The sequence below is a fragment of the Hesperophylax consimilis genome, chromosome 2 (assembly GCF_061612785.1).
Source record: "Hesperophylax consimilis isolate HC1 chromosome 2, BYU_Hcon_1.0, whole genome shotgun sequence".
NCBI classification, from domain to species: domain Eukaryota; kingdom Metazoa; phylum Arthropoda; class Insecta; order Trichoptera; family Limnephilidae; genus Hesperophylax; species Hesperophylax consimilis.
In genome coordinates, this window is record NC_142837.1 from 9,494,072 (window position 1) to 9,521,665 (window position 27,594).

General features: G+C 37.0%; 1 protein-coding gene across 2 annotated transcripts; it reads left to right on the plus strand.

Moving 5' to 3' along the window:
- Positions 1-27: 27 nt before the first annotated feature.
- On the plus strand, positions 28-24,663 carry LOC149425672 (uncharacterized). Of its 2 annotated transcripts, none has more exons than XM_089641114.1 (6): positions 28-385; positions 9,582-9,718; positions 10,541-10,668; positions 19,029-19,674; positions 22,261-22,577; positions 23,017-24,663. In XM_089641114.1, the coding sequence occupies exons 1-6, from the start codon at positions 254-256 to the stop codon at positions 23,271-23,273; spliced, it is 1,617 nt and encodes a 538-aa protein (XP_089497240.1). In that variant the 5' UTR covers positions 28-253; the 3' UTR covers positions 23,274-24,663. The 2 variants fall into 2 exon arrangements, with proteins under 2 accessions (XP_089497240.1, XP_089497247.1); XM_089641121.1 differs by lacking the exon at positions 28-385 and adding an exon at positions 501-854.
- The last annotated feature ends 2,931 nt before the right edge of the window (positions 24,664-27,594 follow it).

Sequence of the window (27,594 nt, forward strand, 5' to 3'; positions counted from 1 at the left end):
CACAGGGCGAGTTGTGGATAAGTTGTAGTGACGTCATTAGTTCCACGTTTGTTGCTGCGCGTGCAGGGTGAACTTGTTTCGCTTATTTTTTCCTAATTAGAATTTTTTAGGGGAAAATACGTCATTCTTATAATTAATCCAAATAAATTCACCAGGAAAGTCTAATATCCTATTATTTATCGCATAGTGCAGCGTCCGACGTTGGTGATTCTCAGTGCATCCCTATCTAAAATGACATTTGTGTAACATCAATATGTCAGCCCAGACTAATGACATAAACAAAATAATGGATTTTCTCATGAAAAAAGACGACGAATACAACCACAACATAAAGATGGAGACCATGGATGTGGGGTATGACATGCATATGCCCGACCACTTTCTGGTAAGTCCTATTTTGTTCGTCGCGACCTTTCTCTCGTGATAATGCTTAGCAGATTGACCTATATCGGCTTTTGACGGGTGGGGTAAGGCGCTCGCAGAACGGTACTCTGCGCTCTAGTTGGCTCGAAATCACTTTCATTGCATCAAGCGCCTACTAACCGTACCGTGCTGCCGCCGCCGCTACTACCTTTTCACGTGTCAACATTTGGAGTCCTCGTCCGTCTCGATCTTGCGTCTTACAGAGTTCGGGCGTTCAAAGTTCAAATACCGTTAGCTCTCTCTCGCCAATACTGCCGCGATTCAGGTTCAACCCGTCATAATACCACTCTGATACAATATGGCTAAATAGAAGCACATGTTGTGACATATGTTATCGGCACTATCCGTGTTTTGTCGTGAATTAGGAACCCTGCCTTGTCCCTCTCCGCGACAGCATGGATTATAAGATGGATTTAATGTCCCTTTTAGAGGTATGAGTCATCTTTCTCTTTACTTGGATTTAGTGTCTTACCCAGAGCTGGAGCAACCCTCTGCCACCCTTGGCTCATCGTGTACACATTCACTAGCTTACCTGCAGTTCTAGACTCGCATTAGTACCATTGTCACCATACTGGCCAGAATACAACACCTTTCCACTCATAAAACAATTGTTGATCGTTTCATATTATCATAATGAGTTGTAAATTCTGTTCCTTTGTAATATTGTAATTTTCTTTATTGCATGCCCAAGGTAAATGATTTCATCTTGTGTAATAATTTAACATTTCCCTGTAAATGTAAATTTGCCACGACTGCTGCCCTAAGCAATAAATGCTTGTCTCAGCTAGAATAACAATATTTTGATATCTTGCAAAGATAATAGAAGTTTACTGGAGACATATTTTTTAGATTATGTTATTTAGATATTATTTTCTTAGTTAATTTTTGTAAATACACGATTTTTTTTAGATGCAAACATGTTTATGGTAAAAGTCATATTTTGAATGTCATTTACTGTTCCACTCTAGTCATTACTGTAAAATATTATTTTATTTTTCTCTCTATCATAAAGTTATTTTAGTACCTCTAACGCTACAATTGGATTGTGCCATAGACATATGAATATTAGTAGACCTGCCCTAAGTGATTAAAAGCGTATTATCCCCACTCCCCATACCGGTTCCATTGGAACCGGCTGTGCTCGCGTATGACCTCAAGTGAAATTTGAAAACGTGACGTCATCATTCTTGTGCGAACTATGGTCGAGGCATCATCGGTTCATTTTACGAAATAACACGGCAAAATGTTGACTTGTACTATGAAAACTTGTAAAAATAGATGTGAAAAAGAGAATAAACCCAATTGTCGTATTACATTCCATATATAAGCATTATTTTACTTTATTTTAAGCATATTCACATCGTATAATATAGATCAGTTTTAGAAACATCACATTCTCACATCGAGAAACGTCTGGACGCGAAACACAAAGCTGGTTGGTTGCTGGGAAGTAAATTATGAACATTTATAAAAGTGTCTTAACTAAATACTTAAACGAAATATTCGACTCTGAAAATACAACCGAATTTTTTTGCCGAATTTGGACTTCGCAAATTTGTTCATAACGTGGCGAGTAATTTGCGCTCCCATGTAAAAATGTCTTTTCATTCAAAAGCAGGTTTTACTTTTAAGAAGTAAATGGTGATATTATAATGCGAGATGCCTATTTACTGTCAGATTGATTTATTGACGAATCACAGTCAGCCTTACTCCCTTCGTTCTTCAACAGTTGATTTTACCCCTCGCCATTATCTTCTCGTCTATTAATTCCTATGTCTGTGGATTGTGCAAAATACAAAAAAATGCAATGAGTGAAACATGACGTTGAATAATATGAAAGCTCTCAATAATAATGACATTGACTTTTTTTGACAGTTCTAAGTAAAATAACGTATAAATAAAACTCTTTCCTTGTCCCCTTTTCATGTTTTTAACCCATTGACATCCGAATTGTTGAGCGGAAAAATTGGCCCTCACCTCCCAATTAATTTAGTGCAAATTTTTTTTATCTTTTAAACCCTAAGTTTAAAGGTAATAATTTAAAAAATTTAACTCATGTTTTTTTATTTGCTATGACAGTCCTCGAAGCATTCACCACGCGTTTATTTGCTATGACAGTCCTCGAAGCATTCACCACGCGTTTATTTGCTATGACAGTCCTCGAAGCATTCACCACGCGTTTATTTGCTATGACAGTCCTCGAAGCATTCACCACGCGTTTATTTGCTATGACAGTCCTCGAAGCATTCACCACGCGTTTATTTGCTATGACAGTCCTCGAAGCATTCACCACGCGTTTATTTGCTATGACAGTCCTCGAAGCATTCACCACGCGTTTATTTGCTATGACAGTCCTCGAAGCATTCACCACGCGTTTATTTGCTATGACAGTCCTCGAAGCATTCACCACGCGTTTATTTGCTATGACAGTCCTCGAAGCATTCACCACACGTTTTTTGAGTAAGTTCAACGATTCCAGAACCACTCACCATTTTGAAAAATCACTATGACGCCGATCGCTAACAAAACTTCATTTTTAATTATCAGGGAAAAATTTACCCGCGTGTTATTGCCAACACTACAAAATGAATATTTCATTATGTATAGAACCATAGGCATTTAAAATTCACATACTTCAGACCTGCCGTGCCGGTGTTGTTTGAGTTTGGAAAAAGAAGCCTAAATATGTCTAATTAAGTAAAAACAAGTACATTTTAATTTTGATAAATAATTTTAAGATTAAACAGTTTTTTTTTTTGCTTTCAGGACATCGGAAAGGACATTGTACACAATTTTGTACAAACATCCTCATGTCCTATGTTTCTTTTTATTAATTTCAGTCTTAACTGAATGTGTGTGTAATTTATTGTCGTTTGTGGTGTTAATGTATATTTAAAAAAAGAAATGTTGTATTCTTGTGTGTAAATCCGTTTTTGGATTTTGTAGATTAATACGTACACAAGGACAAAAATGAGTATTGCTAATTTATTAAAAATCTCCCCAAATTATTGGTAAGCAGGTTAAAAACGGGATTGCACGCCGTTTCCTGATATAAATAGGAACAAGTGTTCATGCACCCGCACTTTCCTTAATAATATACAGTGACGAAACGTTATAATACGTTCGTATCTTACTAAAAGTTTATTAGTAGACATCAATTTATTCCTTAAGGGCCTGCAATCCCGTTTTAAACAGAATTACTAATAATTTGAAGAGATTCTTAATAAATTAGCAATATTTTATATCAGTAAGTTTTAATGGTAGCAGAAGTCGGGGACGCCCGAGGAAGACATGGCACGACCAAGTGAATCAGATACTTGAGTCGGGCCATGTCAAGAGTCAGAACAATAGAAGAGTATGTATGAGACGATGTATGAATGTGAATGAGGCAAGGAGTGTGTGCCAAGACCGAGTTGTTTGGCGGTCCGTCCTCTCTGCCTACCCCTGCGGGGAAACGGCGTGATGGTTAGTTAGTTAGTTAGTTAGTAAGTTTTAATGCCCCTTTTGGTGGGGGTTTGGGGGCAACTGGATTATAATTAAAAAAAAATTTAATAACTATTCTGTTTTATTTGTAAATCGTTTAACTACGTGATGTGCTTGTTTTTACATTTTCCTATTAGATAGTTTAGATGGGACTGCATGAAACTTAATATAATCCCCTCTTTACTTGTACATTATAATAATTTGACTTATGAACCTTTGGGTCCTCGGTGAATCTCTACAACAAAGTGTGCGGGCTAATGTTTCATCCACAAAGAAGTCTTTATCTTAATGCAATCATTTCCTTTTGTATTGGATCTGGCAGGTGATTTTCAAGCTGTTTTTTCCTCTGCAGAGTGCTGTCATTGGTTATTGAGTGAGGGTTTCGAGAATGCTTTGAATAATCTGCGAAACCAGTCGTACGTTGAATGCCGAAGAGTCGTCAGATTCCTTTATTGACAAATCACTGACAAGGACACGCTTACGCCACTCTCCCTGCTCCGTGCCACTTGGTTTGTTCCCCTCGCCCTTACGGCCGCTATTATCACTAGTTTCCCCTTACGGATGCATTACCAAACTGTCGTGAAGCCACTCACAATCTATTTATGTTACTTCTATCTAGGTTTTTATAAGGAAAATCAAATTGCTCGTATTTTTGTTACTTAAATTTAAAAGATTTATTATTAAAAAAAAAAAAATCCTCGGTATTGTGATTTTCCAGAAGAAAAAAAACTAATAAATGACTATTGGACCGGTCAGTAGCTGAGTTGGCATCGCGTGTGGGTCCCACCCCGGCATCGCATGTTCAATTTCTCAGCTGGCTAAGTCCTCCATCACAATACAAGCAATATTTTCCGCTTACTGTGGTGGTAGTAGGAGATTTTAAAATATCAGGTTATTCGTAACCCGGGAATGTTTGTCTTTCTTTTTTAAATAAAAAAAACTATTGGCCTCGAAAGTCTTAACTCTAATCTAAGATCTTACAGAAGGGCTTAAAAACAGGTTTGGCCATCCAACATAAAAGATTTAACGTTGATTAAGTGTGTGTGTATATCTGTATGTATATATCTATTCAATAATGATAATATTGTTCACAGTATTGCGTGGCATATAAAAGATACTACAGTTAGTTAAGTAGATACTTGAATGCTTAATAATATTTTATGGGGCAATAAACTTATTACCTTAAAACTGTGAATTTGACAAAAAAAGGGTATTTATACATATTCAATACATTCGAAATGATTATTTATACATTGGCCTAGTCCTAGTAGACTAGACCTTGGTATTTATACAGTACCCTCGTCCTAGTAGACTAGACCTTGGTATTTATACAGTACCCTCGTCCTAGTAGACTAGACCTTAGGAGTTGGTAAAAGGGAGAAACTTGTAGATCTATTTCCCATGAAACATTTCAACAGTTGGACGCAATCATCGGTTACTATGAAAGTCTCCCCTCCAGAAAACAGCTTATAAAATGTTTATATTTCGTCCCAGGTGTGACCAAATTTGTTGTTTCCTCTTCTATGATAGCAAAAAAATTGCCACATTTCTACCTGGCAACAAAGAAAAAAATTATAGATATGAAACCCATCCCAATTTCAGAATGGAAGCGCTGACCTGTCAAGATAAGAAAAATTGATTGCTCATCATTTATTATCATTAAGCCTGTAGTTTTATTTAAATTAAACAAAATCATTTGGGCGTTTTAAGGTAACCATCGCTTCAAACTCAAGTTAAATCTTACCAGTCATGTAGATTTCGAAGCCATGATATTTTTCCCTAGTATAATATCTTTCATCAATGTTACCTAGAATAACTGGTTGGGTATTGTTGTATTTGCCACAAGACATGATGTGACCAAGTCGATGGGGTTTTCTTCTTTTCATGTAGGCTACAATTTCATAGTTTTTGGCCATTGAACTTCCAAGAACTTCTAAACTAGTTACTTATTTATTTTGTTATAATATGCCAGTTATAAAAATAGTAAATGATAAAGTGTGAAATACGCGGGTGGTCTTAAAAGTTTCCGACCTAACAATGAAACAAGAATTTTTTTCTTAAGTTTTTTTATTTATTTTTCTACATAGTCTTCTTGTAACTCTACACACTTCTCCCAGCGATGCTCCAATTTATGTAACCCGTCCAAATAGTACTCGGCGTTTTTCTCTGCAAAATAATTGTTCACAAAGGTGATTGCCTCCTCATTTGATGAAAATCTCTGTCATCCGAGCGCAGTTTTTAGATTAGGGAACAAAAAGAAGTCGCTTGGGGCTAGATCTGGTGAGTAAGGCGGATGGTCAAGCAGTTCAAACCGTAATTTGTGGATTTTTGCCATGGCCACTGCTGAGGTGTGAGACGGCGCGTTGTCTTGGTGAAACAGGATTTTCTTTTTCTGCAAATTATGCCTTCAGCTTGTCAAGTAATGATGGGTAGTATGCTCCTGTAATAGTTTTTCCTTTTTGAAGATAATCAATTAAGATAACTCCATGACTATCCCAAAAACAGTTGACATCACCTTCCCAGCCTAGAAAACAGTTTTTGCTTTTTTAGAGCCGGTTCCCCCTTTGCAGTCCACTGTTTTGACTGTATTTTTGTTTCGGGCGTACTCGTATAGTGGTGGATCTAAGTTTCATCTACAGTAATTAATCTGCGCCTAAACTGCGCCAACAGAGTGTTGGAAATGTTCATTCAAACACGTTTTTGGTCTAACGTGAGCAAACGTGGCACTCAACGCGCGGACAGCTTTCTCATGTCTAAATCTTGATTTAATATGTGACATTTCTTTGGAAATTTTCATAACCTTTGCTATCTCTCTCACTTTAATTCGGCGGTCGTTTAACACTATTTGGTGAAGTTTAGCAATGTTATCCTCAGTTTTTGGACGTCCCTAACGTTCATCGTCTCCCAAGCTCTTACGGCCACGTTTAAATTCAGCTGCCCAAAATTTCACTGTGGTAAATGATGGTGCAGAGTCCCCATACACTGAGTCCAAATCATTTTTGATTTGCGTAGGCGTATTCAAAAACAAAAATTTAATAACAATTCGATACTCAATTTTTTTCCATTTTCACAAAAATACACACATCGTCTCACTCAAACGACTGTCAACTAAAAACTGCACCTTCAAAATGGCCGAAACTTTGGTGAGTAACTGTCAAAAGATGCACAGCTACATTCACTAGCTTTTATTGACGAGTATCGCCATCTTTGCGTCGGAAACTTTTCAGACCACCCTCGTACAAGTGTTTTTTTTTTGTAAGAAAATATGTTGAGGGGTGGGGTGAGGATTGTGGGGGAACATATAATTAGCATAAAGTGGCGAAGGATGGGAGTAGATGGGAACGTGACACCTCACAAGAGCGCCCCTGCCTGTAGGTGTAAGTGTAAATGCAGAGGAGCTATGTCACCACCCAGTTTGTTAATACAGGTCTTGAAGAGGCCTGGATTAAATGAAAAAGGAAAAACAGATGCCGGTAACTCGTTCCACATACGAGCTGTTTTGCACAAAACGAGTCGAATAAGCGGCCCGTTCTCATGAAGCCAGCATCAACTGTAAACGGGTGTTCCACTCGTGTACCTCGAGTTTCATGCACATGTACTGGGATCAATGCTGCTAGCTCCCTAGAGCAGGCTCCATTGAAATACCTGTAGAACAGACTCAGCATGACCACATTGCGTCTGCATTAGAGATGGCAATCGGTCTGTTAACAATGGATTGTCAATTAGACGGCTGCCTTCCTTTGCACAGAATCAAGTATGTTTATCAGGTGGGGCTCCAGCCCAGAGGTGGCTCTTGAGATTTGTATAGAGTTAGCAGTTGGTTACTATTGAAAAATCTGCTAGCCCAATACAAGACAAAAAATAATGGTATAAAATAATTTGGTATAATTTTACACATATTTTAATCCTACTTTTAATATTTTTACTTCTATTTTCTTTAAAATATCTTTTTTCCAATCAGTTATATCTTTATTTTTATTTCCAATATGGTTTCTATAATAATATACGTTTTTTATTTTTTGTTTTATCATAATAATTTTCTTTTCCCTTATATTTTATTATTGTAAATATTTTTACATAAATCATGTACGACTGACTACCAAAATACAGGTATGAGCCTAGTATGGTGTTTGAAGAAATCACCAAAATTGTTATCTTTTAAAATTTATAAAATAAAGAAATAAAAAGACGCCGAGTTTCTTGTGCGTCAGATTTACTCGGGCTTTTACAGAGCCCCGATGAGCCACTCCGATAAACTTTCTCCGAGCATTTCAGTGGAGGAGGGTGCTTCCATCAAATTGCACCAGAAAGTCATTGATCTCCCTCTTTGCCGAAATCAGACACGCTTGGGTTATGGAGACGTTGAAACTGACGTTTGTGTCTTACCCCAGGTACAAACTTCTCGACGTGGTGGTCAACTTTTTATCTCAAGCTGTACGGACATCAAGAGTAGAAGGGTGCTTGTCAAAAAGATATGTCTCGTGAATGGTGCTGTCGTCATTGATGTGCGACAAAAACAGCTTCGCGACAGCACGTATCCTTGTGGCACCCCGCATTGATTTGGTGTGGAGAGGAAGAAGAGCCATCTAGTAAGGTTTAAATTGTTTTTCCTTTGAGAAAGTCCGCAAACCAACTATGTAGGGTTGGATGGATCCCATACGATGGTATCTTTCCGACAGGTGCCCGGTGCCAGACCCTATCAAAGATATCCAACTCGAAGGTTTGAATTTCTTCAAAACGTTCCAAGTAGCGCCCCCAAATATGCATTACTTACGCCAGATCACGACAGATCGCCACACGATCGGTTTAGTTGAAATCCTAATTGCCAATCGCTTAGGATGTTGTTATTCTCGAGGTATGTGAGCAACGCAATGATTTAGTTTTAATTTTCATTTTATGTCCCTTACCTTCGTTAGCCTCCGTGGTCGTGATCAAGGCTCTTGTCTTGCTATCTGGAGGTTTCCACTTCAAATCCTGGCATTGCCAAGTAAAATATTTGTGTTATTTCACAATTTACGCACATTCCAGAGTGGAAGATATTCTCAGTATCGCTTTGTTGCAAGACCAGCATTCAGAACTGAAATGTTGCTTGAAATGGCTTTAACCGTGATACGTGACCAGATCTGAATGATCCAGATATAAATGGCCAGGCTTTTCCCCACCTTCCTCTTCCCCTCCCGACTGCCTTCAGCCTCACAACATACCCCAATTGGGGATGCCATACTCTGTCTTACTGGCTTCAGGTGGTTAGGGGTAGTTGGGACTCTTGAATGTTTTGTGTTAAATGAATTTGTGGATCTGTAGATGAAGGAGTTCTGTTTAGAGTAGGTCTTGCAAAAAGGAAAATTAAACTTAAGTAATATGGAATGTTAGGCATTGGAGAAGATCACAACTGTCAACTAAGTTATGTCCAGGGCACTGAATAGAAAATCAGTAGAAGCGATCTATACTGGTTTCAAACTAGAAAGAATTTTGATATTTGATAATGCTTGGATTATTATATTTCACCCAAAGTAATATTGTATAAAATTGACCTTTCTTCAGGGACACATATAGGTATTATCTAATCAGATCCAGTGTATATTGAGGATGTGTCTTTACATATCTCCATTTCAACAGGCGTTTCTTTTCTGTCGATCCATCCATTGTCCACATAATAATGTTTGTGCTTGCAGGAGGACACCTGGCCATCCAGCTCGGAGGAGCTATTGGAGAACATCTTTTCACTAGACGGGGGCTCCCTGTTGGGAGGCCCTGAGGGCACCAGCCTCGCTGGCTCCGACAGTGGTCTCTCCATGGACCATGCAGACTTGTTAGTACTTTATAATAATAAATACCCATACAAATTTAAAATATCTTCCAAGTAATTGAACCTGCACCTTCTGATTGCCTGTAAGGTGCTTTGAAATAACGATCAGAACACCTGACCGGCAATCAGAAGGTGCGGGCCAATTCCCGTCAGTGGCATTTATTTTTTCTTGGAAAATATTTTCAATTTGTACCGGTATTTCAGGTGAATAATTATTGCTTATAATAATTTTTTATCCTTTGTGCCATGCATAAAAAACCTTGTCTTATAAACATTAGTATATCATTAAAAAATTATTGTTATGTTCTGCTGCCAAATTTAAAAAAACAGAGTTAAAGATATTGTTTTTTTGGTTTCTTTATACACTGTGTTACGAAAACACCGTTTAGCGAATGTGAAGTGGTTTTTCTTTAGTAAGGCTGTAAGACTTTAACCTTGATTATTAAAAAAAAACCCTTTTTAAAAACACAGTCATTTAAAATTGCAACCACAAAATACCCATCATCTCAAAAAGGTTAATTTGTTAGTTGTTACTTTTCACTCCACGGCGACAATATGTATGTATATTATTCTCATAATATAAGTGATTGGAGGAAGAAGTTGGAGATACCGTAAGGGATAATTTATCTTTTTCAGATTTTATGTCTCAAATTTTCGTTTAATCGCTAATATTGTCTTCAATATTAAGTTTATATTATAAACAAAAGACGGAGCTAACGTGAATGAATGTCAATAAAGCAAGGAGTGTATGCTAAGACAGAGTTGTTCAGTGTTCTGTCGTACCCCTACATAAATGACTATTCTAATGTAATGATTTGTTGTTAGGGATATGCTGGAGTTGGGTCCTCTGCTAGGAGGGGGTGGGCAGGAGGTCCTCTCTCCCCTCTCCTCCATGGCCCCCTCTCCCCCGCCAGCTTCGCCCCCCTCCCCTGCACCTGCCACCCAACACACACGTGAGTACCTACCTGATATCTACATAACATTTTTTGATGACCATCAATTTCACGATCAGCATATTATATTGACATTTCTTTTTGTATCTGGAATTTTTGGTTCTCGACCTGTTTACGCTTTCGATCATATTGTGATCAGTCAACTGATGATCACAACTTGATAAAAAGCAGAAAAGGACCTATGATTAAAGAGGACCTTTCAGATGCAAAAATGAAAAATGGAGATAATCATCAGAATCTGTAAATAGTATAAATTAAAGTTGCTCTCCGCGTCTGTCTGTTTGTGCGCTTAGTTCTTCTAAACTGCGCAACGGATTTTGATGGGGTTTTCACTATTATTTAGAGAATTTATTCCGGAAGTTTTATATACAGTCGAACTTGGTTATAACGATCACGGCAATAATAAGCAATTACAAAATGATATTTTAGTTCAGGCTTATCTTCATATAATTGTTGACTGTTATAACGAGGTAGTATACCATAGAAAAGTACCCCTAAAAGTTGGAATTTCGAAAAAAGTGATTTGTTTTCTTTTACTTGTATTATCACGTAGAATCACCTCCCTAAGTTAGTGCACTTTACCCCCGGTCACCCTATAAAGAGTTTATGCTAATGAAGTCCATATTCAATTGAATAAAGTGAATAAATAAAAAAAGTAAATTCGGTTATGTGATTGTGTTTTGTTGTAATATGTGTAATATAATATGTTGTAATGTGTTTAATATAATATATTATGTAGGTGGTTCCATGATATTTCATCAAAATGACAATTAAACACACCTTTAAAAAGTGGTATAAAGTCATGAAACAAAAACTAGGTTAAATGTAACCTAGTTTTGTTTCATCATTTTTCATGACTTTATATCACTTTTTGTAAGTGTGTTGAACTGTCATTTTGATGAGATATCCGGTCACCTATGTAGGTATGTGTAAAAATTTGTGTGCTTAGAATGTTGCATTATCTGCAAACCACAAATGACGAATAATTGTTGCTAAAAGTCTGGTCATATCTGATGAGAGTGATGAGTGTTCCTTGTGTTGTTAGGAATGTTCCTCAAGGTTGCCGTGTTATCAATTATTGTAATTAAATGTTGTATCAGTTGTTACTTTGTTTGCACAAACACCATTGGCCCTCCAATATTGTTCTTTCCATTCTCTCTTGACGACAATTGTGAGGCAGACATTCCGCGCAATTAACCTGAACCGCTTCCAACAAATGTGGTTGTGTCCTGGTTAAATTGACAAATAAATATTAAGTTCAACAGCTTGGCTGTGGAACGAGCTGCCGGCCTCTGTGTTTCCTCCCTCCTACAACATGGGACTCTTCAAGACCCATGTTCACTCCTTCCTCTTCACAAAAAGACCCTCCACACAGCATCCCCAAAGATGACATAGGCCCTGAGGGAAATTATTTTCTTCAGGGCCTCCTGTGTGGAGTTAATATAAAAAATAAAAAAAATTTGGCAGTAAACAGGTTCACTGCCGGCCAGCATGGTGAGATTACTCGAGTCAGGCAACATTTAGGCCTATTACTTTGTGTTATTAGCAGTCGTAATATTATTATAAAAATACTAATATTTTCTTAGTGCCTGTAACTCCAATGCAATGAACACTAGAACTCGGATTTGCTTTGAATTTAAGTGTAATTTTTAAATTTCTAACTGTATTTTTGTAACAAATTCAGACAAGCCTTAAAGGTACCTGTAATATAATATTTTAACAGAAAATAATATCATAATATCCCGTGATTTTTCACTGTTCTATGCTTGTTAATAATAATAGTGTTTGGATCATTTCTATAGCTCTGTCAATTTACAACTTAATTTATACATACCTATAACCAGAAGTGGATGGTCATTTGAAAAAAAAAAGAATATGAAATGTTAATACATATTGCTAATGCGTAGTGAATATTATAAAAATACCAATACTGACATATTCTGAAGCCGAATTTAAGATTATTTATATAATTATTTACACATACCCAATTAATGTTTTTTTTCTTTTCCTCCTTCAAGTTTTTAAATCACTAACTCCAACCTCAGTCCATTGTTTATAAGTAGATTTAAAAAGTAGAAAATTAAAGCAAAAGTAGCTAAACATTCATTTTATTGCACCCGCAAAACCACTGCCAAAATTTATAACCTTTCCTTTTAAAATATCGTTTTTAACCTCTTTATTTTGCTCTCTTGTAACTTGTTGACGGCCGGCGTGGTCTAGTGGTATACGCTTTTGACTACAGATCCGAAGGTCGCGGGTTCGAACCCGGCGTGCGCAAATAAATTTTATTTGATTAATTTGTGTTATTTCACAATTAATAATTTAAAATAATATATAGTATATTTGCGGCACGTTCCAGAGTGGAAGATACTCTCAGTATCGCCCTGGTGTAAGACCACCATTCAGAATTGAAACGTTGCTTGAAATGGCTTTAGCCGTGTTTGGTGACCAGATCTGAATAGCCAGGTACTTCCCCACCTTCCTCTTCCCCATCTCCCTCCCCTCCCCAATACCCTCAGCCTCACAACATACCCCAATTGGGGATGCCATAGTCTCACTCGCTCCAGACGGGAGCAGTTGGGACTCTTGTGCGGTATTACTGTAAAAAAAAAAAAAATAAAAAAATAAACTAATTGTCACTTAATAAGTTTGTCATGATTCAATGAATTATTTTCGATTTATTTCAACATGATATCCACTGAATTTGACATTTTAAATTATTCCATGCAAATTTCAAAACAATGTTAAAAACATAATTTCACAAAATAATATTTAAGTTCAAGACGGCTATCTTTTATCAAACAAAAACTTTCGACTGATATTTTTTCACATCTCCCTCTAACACTTTAATAATCCTAGATATCTCTATCTCATCGCAGTCATGTCCGAAAACAACTTAAAAATCAATTTTGTATGATATTAAGCATACGTCAGACATGATAGTGTTTACCTCCTTTGTCTCTATAGCAAAGAGAAAGAAAGCAGATTGCTTGGGGACAAAATTTAAAGTGACACACGGTAGGTTTATAGCTATAAGTAGCTAGATGGCATGAATAAGAACTAAATTAATAATCGGATAGTTTGTTAACCGCCCAATGCATACGAACGTACGTAATACGGCCGTCAAAGTATCACCCAAACGCAACAAGGCGTATCACGTACGCTCAGGTACAAAAAAAACTTTACCGAAACCCACAAAACGTTCGTGATACGTTCGTCCGCGTCAAGTTGTTCCTGTGTCATCCCGTTTAGGATTTCGAAGTCAGCCGAAGCAAACGGGTGAGTTTTCGTCACTCCCATACAAGTTACGTCGCTAGTCAGTGGTTCTCAACGCAAGTGGCGCAGTTATTATAACAATATTATTACGTTACGTGTTTTTTAGTGAACTTCATGTGAATGTATGTCTATTTATTAGTGACTTTTATACCGTTTATGTACTTTGTGTTATCAAAAACTGATTTTTTTGTGTTCAAATATGTCAAGTGAGAGTGAATATAAAAATATTAGCTGCTCCGGAAGTGAGACCACTATAAGTGAGGATTTTTCTACATCACAAGATGAACATGAAAGCGAAGTAGAAGACGTTCCTACAAGTGCTCAGGAGTGGGTGGATATAGATTCTGAAGGAGATGTTTTGCAACCACCATTTGAATTTAGATCGACATCTGGCTTTCCTGAAGCACTCAATAATTGTAAAGATGAATATGAATTCTTCACCTACTTTTTTGATGAAGAACTGATGCAACTGATAGTGGATCAAACAAATTTGCTGAGCAATTTAACAATTCTACTTCACCTTCCACGGACGGACTTCGACAAGCCTTGTAAGTTCGTGGCATCCAACAACAATCAACGAAATGAGAATATTTTTTGCAATCATTTTAGTGCAAAGTTTGGTTAAGAAACCAGAAGAAAAGATGTAGGTACCGGTCCAAAAGTCCGATATTTGAGGCTCCATTTTTTGCACGTACCCTTTTATACAGGCGGTTTTTATTGCTAAAGAATTTTTTGCATTTTAGCAATAATGCTGAATACAACGAATCGGCCCACCCCAATCCCAAACTGAACAAAATATGGCCTGTGTATCGATATTTGCAAAAAAATTTCAACAAAGATATATTCCCGAGAAAAATGTGACCATAGACGAAAGTTAGATGTTATACAAAGGACGTTTAGGATGGATACAATACATGTCACTCAAAAGATGGAGATTCGGCGTGAAGACATATATGTTGTGTGAGTCCACCTCAGGATAAATATGGTCCACAATTATTTATACAGGAAAAAATACCCTTTTTGACCAGAGCTACAAACATCTTCCAGTCTCCTCCCAAGTCGTTATGTCACTAATGAGACCATTGCTCAATAAGGGGTACTGCCTGACAACAGACAATTTTTACTCGTCACCAGAATTAGCGGAATTATTAGTTACAAAAAAAAACGGACACATATGGAACACTAAGATTCAGACGAAAAGGAATACCCAAAATATTTTTTTTCCTAAGAAGGTTGCTCGTGGATACACCAAAGCCTACAGAAAGGGGAAAATCATGATGATGAGGTGGAGAGATAAAAAAAGATGTGTTTTTCTTCTCCACTGATGCGGGAGCTGGAACTGAATCGGGTAAACAACGCCAAACTGTGGCAAACGAATACAATTTTACGATGGGTGGAGTAGATCGGGTTGACCAGCATTTCGTGATTCGCCCTGTCACCAGAAAACAGGGGAAAGAATATTACAAAAAAATATTTTTCCATTTTCTGGAATAAGCACTCTGGAATGCATTTGTGTTGTACAAAAAAAGGGTGTTGTTTCAAATAACTCTACATTTAGAGAAAAGGTAATCTTTCAATATTTAGAAAATTACAATGCAGCAGATTTTTCATCCAAAGGGGGAAGACCATCAAGCAACCCAAACAACTTACGTCTAACTGAAAGACATTTTGTTGATGTAATTACCCCTACCGCAGACAAACTGAATGCTGCAAGACGTTGCGCTGTTTGCTGCTTCTAACTAACTAACTAAATGAAAGTGGGAAAAAAGTGAGGAAGGAGACAAGGTATTACTGTCCTGACTGTGATGTGGGGCTTTGATCCCTTTTTTCTAAATTTATCACACAAAAAAATATTTTAGAGTAATAAAATAAATAAAGAGTACTAAAATATATGGTTTTATTATGATTAAATATCCTCGTAGCAGTGAGGTCCGTGGCTATCAGTAAACTCCTACTCTTTTTTGTGATTGGCTCGTATGAAGAAGGAATTGGTAAAACGTCATAAGTCATAAACCTCTCCATAATCAGCAGTTCACTTTGAAAGTGTAGTGAAAAAATGGCCTAAGAAAAGGTGTTATGTTCATTTTGACCGCCCACCAACAATCGCTGGCTACCTCATATGCAGAATGTATCGAGATTATGTTGATTGACATATTATATTCAATACAAAATATTCAATAGAATATTATTACAAAAAATATTCGGTGACATCTTTTGTTGGGAACCTCGGACTTACAAAAGGATATAAAAAGGGTCATAAATGAGTCTGTTGTCTAAAAGTAATGTCTGGTATGTTGAAAACAAGTATTGTTATTGCGAAATCTAATGAAAAAAAAACCGATGTTTTTTTACCTACATTTTGAATAATAACCCAAAGGTAAGGCGGTTAAATCCTTTTTATATTGATACTATTGCATCATATTTTTGGGAGGTCATTGACCAAATGCCCTTTTTAGAAGAGTCACCACTGCCCTTCTTACATTTAACCTCTCAGAAAAGGACTTTTATTTACTTTGTGTTCCTTTGCGAACTGTCAAAACGCGAAAATTTTTGTGTTATTCACGAGTTTTGTTAAAAGCTTCATAACTCACGTTTTGGGAAACGTAGCCTCATTCTAAAAAATGTTTTGGAAAGATTATGAAATTCACTATCGTATTGTTTTGTTGTACGTAAATATTTGCGTTTCTAAATATACATTTTCTGAAAACGTCAAAAATATCTAAAAATCGCTGACCATTATTTCAAAGCTGTGAAAAATGTACTGTTTTCTGAGTATCATAAAGAAATAACACTTTATATATTGAAAAAATATAATTAAAAACTATTAGTCACCTCAAAATATTAACCGTCCAAACTAAAATATTTTTAATAAATTATTTAAAAACGCAATAAATTATGAACGAACAAGATGACAAATCCAATCGACTTAGATAATGCACCTCTAGATTCCATAGATATTCTTGAATGCAGACGCGTAGCGTTATTCATTATCGATACTCTGTTTTTTAAATCATGGCAATCCGTATACTAGTGATGGAAATAAATCGATTTTTGTAAAATCTCGCGCGTTTACGTGAAAAGACGTACTAATGTCTTGACCGCTATTATCATATTTACGTCTTTTGACGTTCTAATGTTCCGAGTGGTTAAGGTTTATTACTAGTGGCATACATTAGTGTTTAATTGTGAAAACATTTCAATTATAAAAATAAATTCTTTTATTTTCTGGCAAGATAGAAAACCTAAAATGAAACGAAATTTAATATTGATAATATCTATGTGTAGTTATAAAATAATACCTTCAGCAAACAGTAATGATTGCTTGATTGTTAGTTTTAATGATATCATTAAACATTTCACCTTCAACTGCCTTGTACAAACAAACAAGTGTTGCTTCAACAACTCTTCTTTACATTGGCAACAGATTATTATTATTGTCATTCCGGGTTTATTTATTTTACAGAGTATTCAAACAGCTATCTACTATTTATTGCGTATTTAAGGGGCTAATCAGATACCAGAAAGTCGAAAGTTCAGCTAACAATCAATATTATACAAAGATAGATTCAGGATTCACAACATTCAAATATTGTTTTCATAGTAGAACTTATTATTATATTTATATAGTAACATGATTTATGTAATATAATAACTTTCCTCATAAATAACTTCAAAAGCACATGGGTGGAACCGTAGGAAAAGTCTTTGCCCGGGACAAAAATTTATATAATAAATCTATATAATATATACATATGTCACGATGACATAATTTAATGACCTCTAAAGGTGTAAAAATTAATGGCTGAGTGGTCCAAAACTTCATTTTATTATTTTTGATGCTATCCGCAATTTAAATGATTGATTTCTGTTTTTTCTCTCTCTTCTCTCTTTTTTGTTTGTTCTTTGTATCATGCACTAAATCATTTAAAAGCCCGAAGTTGATGATTGGTAAATAAAAAAAATTAAAATCAGATACCCCACCCTGTCGAAGCAGATACATAGAAATATTTCAGTATACACTGTCCGGTAGCTGAGTTGACATCGTGTTTGGCCTCCACCCATACGTAGTGTGTTCAATTCCTCAGCTGGCTAAGTCCTACATCACAGCACAATCAACATTTTCCGCTTACTGTGGTAGTAGTAGGATTTTCAAATATTTTCAGGTTATTCTTTACCTGGGAATGTTTGCCTTTTTGAAAAAAAAATTAATTTAAAAAAAATTTCAGTTACAACAACATAAAAAAATGTTGTATTTTTTAATCTTACCAGTCTGGTTCAAGCAAAATCTAGACTCGCTCCTGTACAGAACCTAACCTAACCTGCACAAACATATAAAACTATAAAATGGGGTCTTCAGCAGTGGCGGCTAGCCCTAAGGAGCGGAAAAACGCACTGCCTGAATTTCTGCCAATCTAAAAATTCCCGAGCGCAGAACAATATACTAAATTTTTGACTCACCTCATCACAAATAACCTACAAAAGTCGATTCGGTTATAACATAACGCTTAGGTACAAATAGGTGTCTTTGTAATATGTGGTGAACAAAAGCAAAGCATTTTGTACCTATATTCAGAGCAGTGGTTTGTTGCATATCCCTCAAAGAATTTTACGAGAATGTTCCCATATATTTTTATCTAATCTAAATAGTAAGTAGGTACATTGCCTTGCAAAATTGTTAATCCAGGGAAGACAATTGGAAAACTTTCCACCACATCAAAAGGACCGGTTTGTCAGTAGCATTTTTACCAGGACTTATTTGTGTGATATTGTTGTCGACATTGTGTCTATATTTTAACATCTACTCTTTTCGTTCAATGTTTCGCTCAAACTAACACACAATGCAGAGCCACGCTGTGATAGGTCAATATGTCATCGGAATTCATTTTTTGGAAGCGATAGGAAGAATTATTAATCAAATTTAATTTTATTATGTCAAAGATTTTTAGTACACACCCCATTGTTTGTAAGTACCAGCCGACACTGGTCCTCGGCACGGGAACCCAGGGGGGTCCACATCATTTTTAATTAGTATCATAACATAAATTGTTATTGTGTATTTATTAATTTTAAATAATATATTACAGAAATAGTCAACCTGAAAAGGAAATGTGTAGTGAGCTCCGCCCCTGTGGTGCTGCCAAAGATCCAGAAGCACTACATCAGCCGTCCACAACAGGGTCAGGTAGAGAACAACGCCCTGCAATCCCGCAGCGTCTCCTCGTCCCAGCGTCTGCTGCGCCTCGCCCCCCTGGCCCCCGGACACCCCCGCTCCATTCTACTCCCGGTCACCATAAAGGACATGAAAGAACTGCGCACAATCAAGATTATAAACGCAACCGATTTGGAGCACGCGCCTGGTATCAAACTGGCGGCTGCTACATTCTTACAGCAAGCACGACGCGGGTCTGAAGAGTGGCGTACCGAATCCGGGAGCGATCGATCGGCTCCTAGCGAACCTAGCAGCGAAGGAGAAGGGGAGGGTGAAGGAGAAGTGGAAGGTTCGGAGGCAGGAAGTTCTGGGGGTGAGGGGCGCCAGTTCCCTCGTCTCCGCCTGACTCCCGAGGAGCGGCGTCTGCTGCAGCGGGAAGGGGTGGCCCTGCCGGAGCGCTATCCCCTCACCCGCCTCGAGGAGCGCGAGCTCAAGCGCATCCGTCGCAAGATCCGCAACAAGATCTCCGCGCAGGACTCGCGCAGACGCAAGAAGGAATACGTTGACGGGCTCGAAGACAGGTATGCAACTATTTCTTTACTTTTCTGTTCTTCCTACTCTTTATTTATACACGGTATCCAGAAACTGGTGGAGCAACCAGGAAATTGGGGAATCTGCATCACATAGAGAACTGAAAAACTTTATTTTTCATTTTGATATATTAAGTAAGTATACGTAAAGAATTAAAAAAAAATTTTGGAGCCGGGTCTATCTTCTTATTAACCCCCTGATGATCGATTTTTTTTAAATTACCTTAAAAATCCCAATTTCAGACTACATATATATATTCACTCAAAAACGAAAACGAAAATCAAATATCGTGTAATACCAAATAAATCAACCTGTTTCTATAAAATACATAATTTTAAAATGTCCTAAAACAATGTTAAATTATTTTTTTTGGTTTGACTGAGGATTGAACCTTCCTTCCCGGGGACTGTAGTCAACCGTGTTAACAATCTCACCAAATGCCGATCTGGTAGAACCGACATTTATTTAATATATTAACTGCTGTAATGTCATCCAATATCAGAAAATTGGTTTGACTGAGGATTGAACCTTCCTTCCCAGGGACTGTAGTCATCCGTGTTAACAATCTCACCAAATGCCGATCTGGTAGAACCGACATTTATTTAATATATTAAATGCTGTAATGTCATCCAATATCAGAAAATTGGTTTGACTGAGGATTGAACCTTCCTTCCCAGGGACTGTAGTCATCCGTGTTAACAATCTCACCAAATGCCGATCTGGTAGAACCGACATTTATTTAATATATTAAATGCTGTAATGTCATCCAATATCAGAAAATTGGTTTGACTGAGGATTGAACCTTCCTTCCCAGGGACTGTAGTCATCCGTGTTAACAATCTCACCAAATGCCGATCTGGTAGAACCGACATTTATTTAATATATTAACTGCTGTAATGTCATCCAATATCAGAAAATTGGTTTGACTGAGGATTGAACCTTCCTTCCCAGGGACTGTAGTCATCCGTGTTAACAATCTCACCAAATGCCGATCTGGTAGAACCGACATTTATTTAATATATTAACTGCTGTAATGTCATCCAATATCAGAAAATTGGTTTGACTGAGGATTGAACCTTCCTTCCCAGGGACTGTAGTCATCCGTGTTAACAATCTCACCAAATGCCGATCTGGTAGAACCGACATTTATTTAATATATTAACTGCTGTGATGTCATCCAATATCAGAAAATTGGTTTGACTGAGGATTGAACCTTCCTTCCCAGGGACTGTAGTCAACCGTGTTAACAATCCTCGCCAAATGCCGATCTGGTAGAACTGACATTTATTTAATATATGAACTGCTGTAATGTCATCCAATATCAGAAAATTGGTTTGACTGAGGATTGAACCTTCCTTCCCAGGGACTGTAGTCAACCGTGTTAACAATCCTCGCCAAATGCCGATCTGGTAGAACTGACATTTATTTAATATATGAACTGCTGTAATGTCATCCAATATCAGAAAATTGGTTTGACTGAGGATTGAACCTTCCTTCCCAGGGACTGTAGTCATCCGTGTTAACAATCTCACCAAATGCCGATCTGGTAGAACCGACATTTATTTAATATATTAACTGCTGTAATGTCATCCAATATCAGAAAATTGAAAAAAATAATTTTTTTGAGTATATTTAGGAAACATACAGTCATACAGATACATGTGAATTAATTTTGTATTTAAGATGTTGAGTATGAAATAAACCAGTTATATTCCATTTACAATCTTTTTATGGTTACAGGTTAGGAAGAAAGTAGATATTTAAAGTTAAGCGAAAAAAAATTATTATGAGATGGATAGACGAACAATAAAATGCGTATATGTCTGAGTGTGTGTACGTGATTGCCACGCTTACAGAATGTATTGTCATACACAACGAGCCTATCTGACGAGTTTCAGCTCGATCGAATGTCAGGAAGTGGGTTAATTTCCGCTTCCACGATTTGATTCATTCATTACCAAAAATAAAGTGATATTCAAATAGATGTATTTAAAAATGGACTCTAAATGTGATGTAGATTCACCAGTTTCCGCTTGTCTACGAGTTTCAGGACACCGTGTTTAATATTGATTAAATAGTTTATGAGCAAATAATATCTGTAGTCTTGTTGAATGGTTAATCATATTAACGTAAACCAAATTTCAAGATATTCTCCTTTATAATTATGTTTAAATGCATAAATTTAAAATATTATTGCGGATACACTCACAATGTTACTATTTTTTTTTTTATTGAATGTGTAAACTTCTGACTGAAGAGATGAATCTATAGAGTAAGGTCAATCTTTCGTTCCAGTGAAATTGTAGACTTCTGACTGAAGAGATAAATCTATAGAGTAAGGTCAATCTTTCATTACAGTGAAATTGTAGACTTCTGACTGAAGAGAGAAATCTATAGAGTAAGGTCAGTCTTTCCTTCCAGTGAAATTGATCAAACTTTTCAAATATATTAAAATTCTTGAACAGATAACTAATTTCATCAGTTTCTTTCCAATTAGTTTTTCTATTCAGTGGTGCTTGCCCTTCCAATACAGATACAGATGAATTTATTTGACCTTCTTTTTTTATTTTCCACAGGGTCAAACAGTGCACCGACGAAAACCAGACATTGATGAAGCGTATCAAAACCCTGCAGTCTCAGAACCATTCCCTGACCAGCCAACTGAAGAAGCTGCAGTCCTTGTTGTCGGGAGCCCCCGCAGCCCCCGGGGGCCCCCAGCAAGGCCCGGCGCCCGCCACCTGTCTGCTGGTTCTGCTGCTATCACTAGCACTCGTTGTGGCCCCCTCGCTGCGGCCCCCCACTCCGGCGCCCGCACCTGGCTCCGTGGCGCATACGCAGCTGCTGTCTACCGTGAGGCGCGCTTTGCTGTCTGCCCCCATGAAGCAGCACCTAGGTAACTTAAGACAAACATGCCAGGGTTTCGAATAACCTGAGAATATTTGAAAATCTCCCACTAACCATTATGGTGGGAAAGTGTTGCTAGTGCGATGATGATGGGCTTAACCCTTGGAATCCATATCAGATTTGCTAGGCACTCACCGCACTTGCTCCGATTTTATAGTATTTTAAGCCTATATATGCTAAAATAAATCTTAATATTATTCTAGCTTGTCTTTATGTCACTTGCAAACATTGATTTTATATCTGTGAAAAAGCGCATTGCGAATTCCGTGTCTCGAAGTTTTCATTTTCAAGTCATAGTACTGTACTTATTTACAGGAAAGCCTCATATGACTGTTATCTGGCTATTCAGATCTGGTCACGGTTAGTCATTTCAACCCACGTTTCATACTGAGAGTATCTCTGGATACTAAATAGTGTTAATGTTTTAGCCGTGCTGCAAGAGGAACCCCTCTCGGAGAGGCCCAGCAGCCCCGTGCTGGCGGAGCACAGCTACCCCCGCAAGTCCTCACTGGCACCGCCGCTGGAGAAGCTGGGCGCCGTGCCGGGGTCCCCGGGCACCCCGCTGGGGGGCCTGCTGCAGGAGGGCCCCCCTCCCCCTCTACTGGCGCCCCCCGCACGCAGAAACATCACACACACACGCACCTTGGTCCTCACCAACCCGCCGGACCATGGCGAATTGCGATAGTCTCCGAAACCCTCAACTGAAGGGTGTACTATTTCCATATCCGTGAGATTCACTTTTATTTACAACAGAAAACAGTTTTTACAACAGTCCGTATTGATGTTGAGATATGAGGAAATGGTTAAACCCTGTTGACTTTGTCACCAAGTAGATAATCCCTGAAGAAGTGTCATCGGATTGATGTCGATGAGTTTGACCAGAAGTAAGGAAAAATGGACCTTAATTCGGGCACAATTACACGTCTATAAAACACTTCCATCGGTTTATCTCTTCAGTGACTAAAGTTTATAACACAGTGATGCACAATCCTCACCCCAAATTAACATTTATGTTACAGTTTCATAAAGTACTATCACACTAGTGAAAATTATCAAGTATGATTAAAAAACTTTCCGAGAAGCGTAAATGGATTTTAAAAAAAATACACTTAAATATGATTGCTACTGATAGCCAATAAATTTGACAGTGCAGGTGCACTCAATTTTTAGATTGTGCACAATTAAAAATTAATAAAAGAAACAATATTAAAACTTATAATAATTTTTTATTATTGATAAATAGGGCCCAATGTTGTGCATCACTGATAATATATTTATTATAATATCACAAATAATAGTAACCTCTTCTGTCTTATTGATTATTATATTATATTTATAAGTGAATGATTTTGTGCAATAAATTGATGTGATTTGGTGTGCTATTTAAAAAAATTATATACATATATTCTGCTGTAATTTCTACAACATTTTTACAATATATTATTTACTGATATGTACATTTTCAAGTAAACATTTAATTAGATTCAGTACTGTATTGATTACCAGTAAAGTTTGTAGAGAGAAATAAGTCGTCTGTATATATATATATATTATTATTGGTTATGAATTATATAATAATGATAGGTGCATTGTTTATCAGTTGATAATTGTCTCTTGATGTTTTAAGCAAGTTTTATTAAATGAAGTATTGATGACGATGGCATGTGGGGGATATTGCGACCCTGGTGGGTGTACTACAAGTTGGGTGAGAGGATAGAATGTCCCCTCGGCATACTAGTTTGTATGGAAGGAATATCAATTTCTTTTGTATTTTACAACAATATTCCATCCACAATGTTGCGAATGTATGTTTTTAGGTTAGTGTTAAATTTTCTACATTTTCGAATGTAATAATTACTATGCTGTGTTTACTTTACTGTTAACGTTAGCCCGTTGTCGATTCGGGCTATAAATTATTTATGTAAGACATGTTCCTTAACGTGAACTGGGATGATATGTAGTAATGCTTTAGTCAACGGATTAGGCACACTTTTCTTCTTTTCCAATAATTACTGTTACTTGAGGCATAATATTATGATTCTTCAATTATTATTGAAATAAAATATATTTTATAATTGCTTGTTTTCATTCAATCCATGCTACCCGCCTTAAGTTGTCCAGCTGGGTGCGATATAGTTCCCCTGCCTGTAAACTGTACGGACAGGGGCACCCTCGCAGGGGAGATGTGTCGCATTAAATAATTCTGCCAATGAGAGTCCTGTAATACAGTTTATACTATGTATGGTCTCACCATTAAATGCAGACTTTGACAGCAATACATATTGTGTTTGTGGCGTACATGGATGAAGAAATAAAGATAATATGGTTTTGTGTGTCACTCAAAACTGCTGATTTCGGAGTTGCCTAATTGTAGTAATTTGACCCCGATAATATGATTAATGACAAAACTGCTGATTTCGGAGTTGCCTAATTGTAGTAATTTGACCCCGATAACATGATTAATGACAAAACTGCCGATTTCAGAGTTGCCTAATTGTAGTAATTTGACCCCGATAATATGATTAATGACAAAACTGCTGATTTCGGAGTTGCCTAATTGTAGTAATTTGACCCTGATAATATGATTAGTGACAAAACTGCTGATTTCGGAGTTGCCTAATTGTTGTAATTTGACCCCCCATAACATGATTAATGACAAAACTGCTGATTTCGGAGTTGCCTAATTGTAGTAATTTGACCCCGATAACATGATTAATGACAAAACTGCTGATTTCGGAGTTGCCTAATTTTAGTAATTTGACCCTGATAATATGATTAGTGATAAAACTGCTGATTTTGGAGTTGCCTAAGTAATTATAGTAATTTGAAGTAAATTGTAGTAATTTGACCCCCCATAACATGATTAATGACAAAACTGCTGATTTCGGAGTTGCCTAATTGTAGTAATTTGACCCCGATAGTATGATTAATGACAAAACTGCTGATTTCGGAGTTGTCTAATTGTAGTAATTGACCCCTGATAATGATGGCGGTGAGTTGTACCACAAACAAAAAACAATTCTCTAGCACCATCCGGTATGGAGGGGACTGCGGGCGGTGGGGGGAGTGACAAACATGTATTACATAGTCCCCTAAGTTTTATGAGGTTTCTTCTGCTGTCTAAAATGTCTCATTCTTTCAATCCCACCTGAAGTGTAGGAATTATCCTTTTTAGAGTTAAATATTTGTGAATTTTCGGCATATCGCTCCTTTATAAAAATTCTCAACAATATGTTTTTCTTATGTGAGGATTGTTTCCCCTTCAGTATTGTAATATATAATAATGCACCACCTGTCTCTGTCGGTCTCGGGCTAACCTGAAAAGGAAGTTCTAGGAAGGGAAAAGTTATGAGGGTTGGGAAGGAATCTAGGAATCACATAGCAGTGACATATGAATATTTCCCTCCCACTGTGGCCGCAAGACGATGGGTTGAGAGTTCAGTTGGAGAGGTCAAAGGGTTTCCCCAAACCAGCCTCTCTCGATCTGACACGCCATTGAACGAATTGTATCATCCCTTTGAAATTATTTTAAAAATCAGTCAATCAACATTTTAAATTAACTTACCAATTAGTAATCAGAACTTTATAGTAATGTGATTAGAGTGCAGTGTGTTAAAAATGAATAATCGAAAATTATGCTAAAAAATATTCGAAATTCGCTGAAGTTGAACTTGGGACGAGAATCGGTAACTGTAGGTAAGCCAGATGTTTTCAACGGAATTCTTGGAAACTCTGAAAGCCTTAACAAGTGCCCAGGGTAATTTATTATCCCGACCGTCGCCAGGAACAAGATTACATGCCGAACGTCACAGCGGTGCTGCCAAGGTGTGGTATCTATGAGAGGATATTGGGTCAGCGGTCTATTAGCAGCAGACACATTCCTGGACGGATGACGAACCTCGTGCTGGCACTGTTGGTGGACGCGGTGCACTCTCTGGCTGCAACAGCTGGTCCAGTTTCCTCACCACCTAGGATATTCGTGTCACCTGTTTCTGTACTTCATTTTATTTAACTTAATTTCAATTTATTTTTGTGATATTTATATTTTTTTGTAATACCTGCATCAACTGTAAAGCGCCCCTAAGGTGATATCTCACAAAAGCGGCGCTATACAAATCATCCAATAAATAAAAAAGCCTACAGAAAGGTCCGCAATGGTAAATGTCTATCTCCTAAGGATAACTCCCAGTAACGCCGGGTACACATCAGCTAGTATATAAATATGTTAACAAATCCAAATCCAGTAAAACAAATCCAGAAAAAAATCCTCAGGTATTTCTATGTGGAAGCATGGAACTAATCCAACGTTCACGCACCGTATAGACTTTAGATTTAGCCTAGAAATCAGATGTTATGCAAATCTTGCAATACTTAGTTTTAATATAATTCACATCAATTATATTGATAACCCATTCCTCTTTGAATGCTATGGCTTATACATGCTTGAAAACTTCAGTTGTAGTCGTCGCCACGACTTGTTCATGGTACCACACGGCAGAACCCATGTTCTAGCACAACATAGCATGACACGAGGAATGTTGGTGTTAATGAAATTTCTGAAACAGTGAATGTATTTAATTCCTCTTTAAATTTGATGAAAAATGAGAAGATTGTACTGTAATTGGATGAATAACCTGTCATACAAGAAAAGAAAAAAAACCAAACTGCTGTACACCAGTAGCCCCACTTGCTGAATAAAGAATGCTGTAGTCCAAATTATATTTATTATTTGGGTGCCACTTTAATTATAACTACTTGGACTTGGCTTAATCAATAGAATTACTTCTTGATTTCAATAATGTAATAACCCTAAAACTCTTTACTGTTTTTATATAAAGTTGTTTTACAGGTGTTTTTCGATATCTTCTCACTAGGACTCCTGTGTCGAGACAGACGTATTGGATACATAAATGAGTATTTACATATTACTTGATACATGCATAACTATAACTAAAATATAAAGTTGTTTATATTTTAAACCGTGAAGACATAATAGAAAGTGTAGG

Coding starts and splice junctions, on each gene's coding strand:
- LOC149425672 (XM_089641114.1), top strand. CDS start 254: ATGTCAGCCCAGACTAATGACATAAACAAAATAATGGATTTTCTCATG. Junction 386..9,581: donor ATATGCCCGACCACTTTCTG/GTAAGTCCTATT, acceptor TTGTGCTTGCAG/GAGGACACCTGGCCATCCAG. Junction 9,719..10,540: donor TCCATGGACCATGCAGACTT/GTTAGTACTTTA, acceptor ATTTGTTGTTAG/GGATATGCTGGAGTTGGGTC.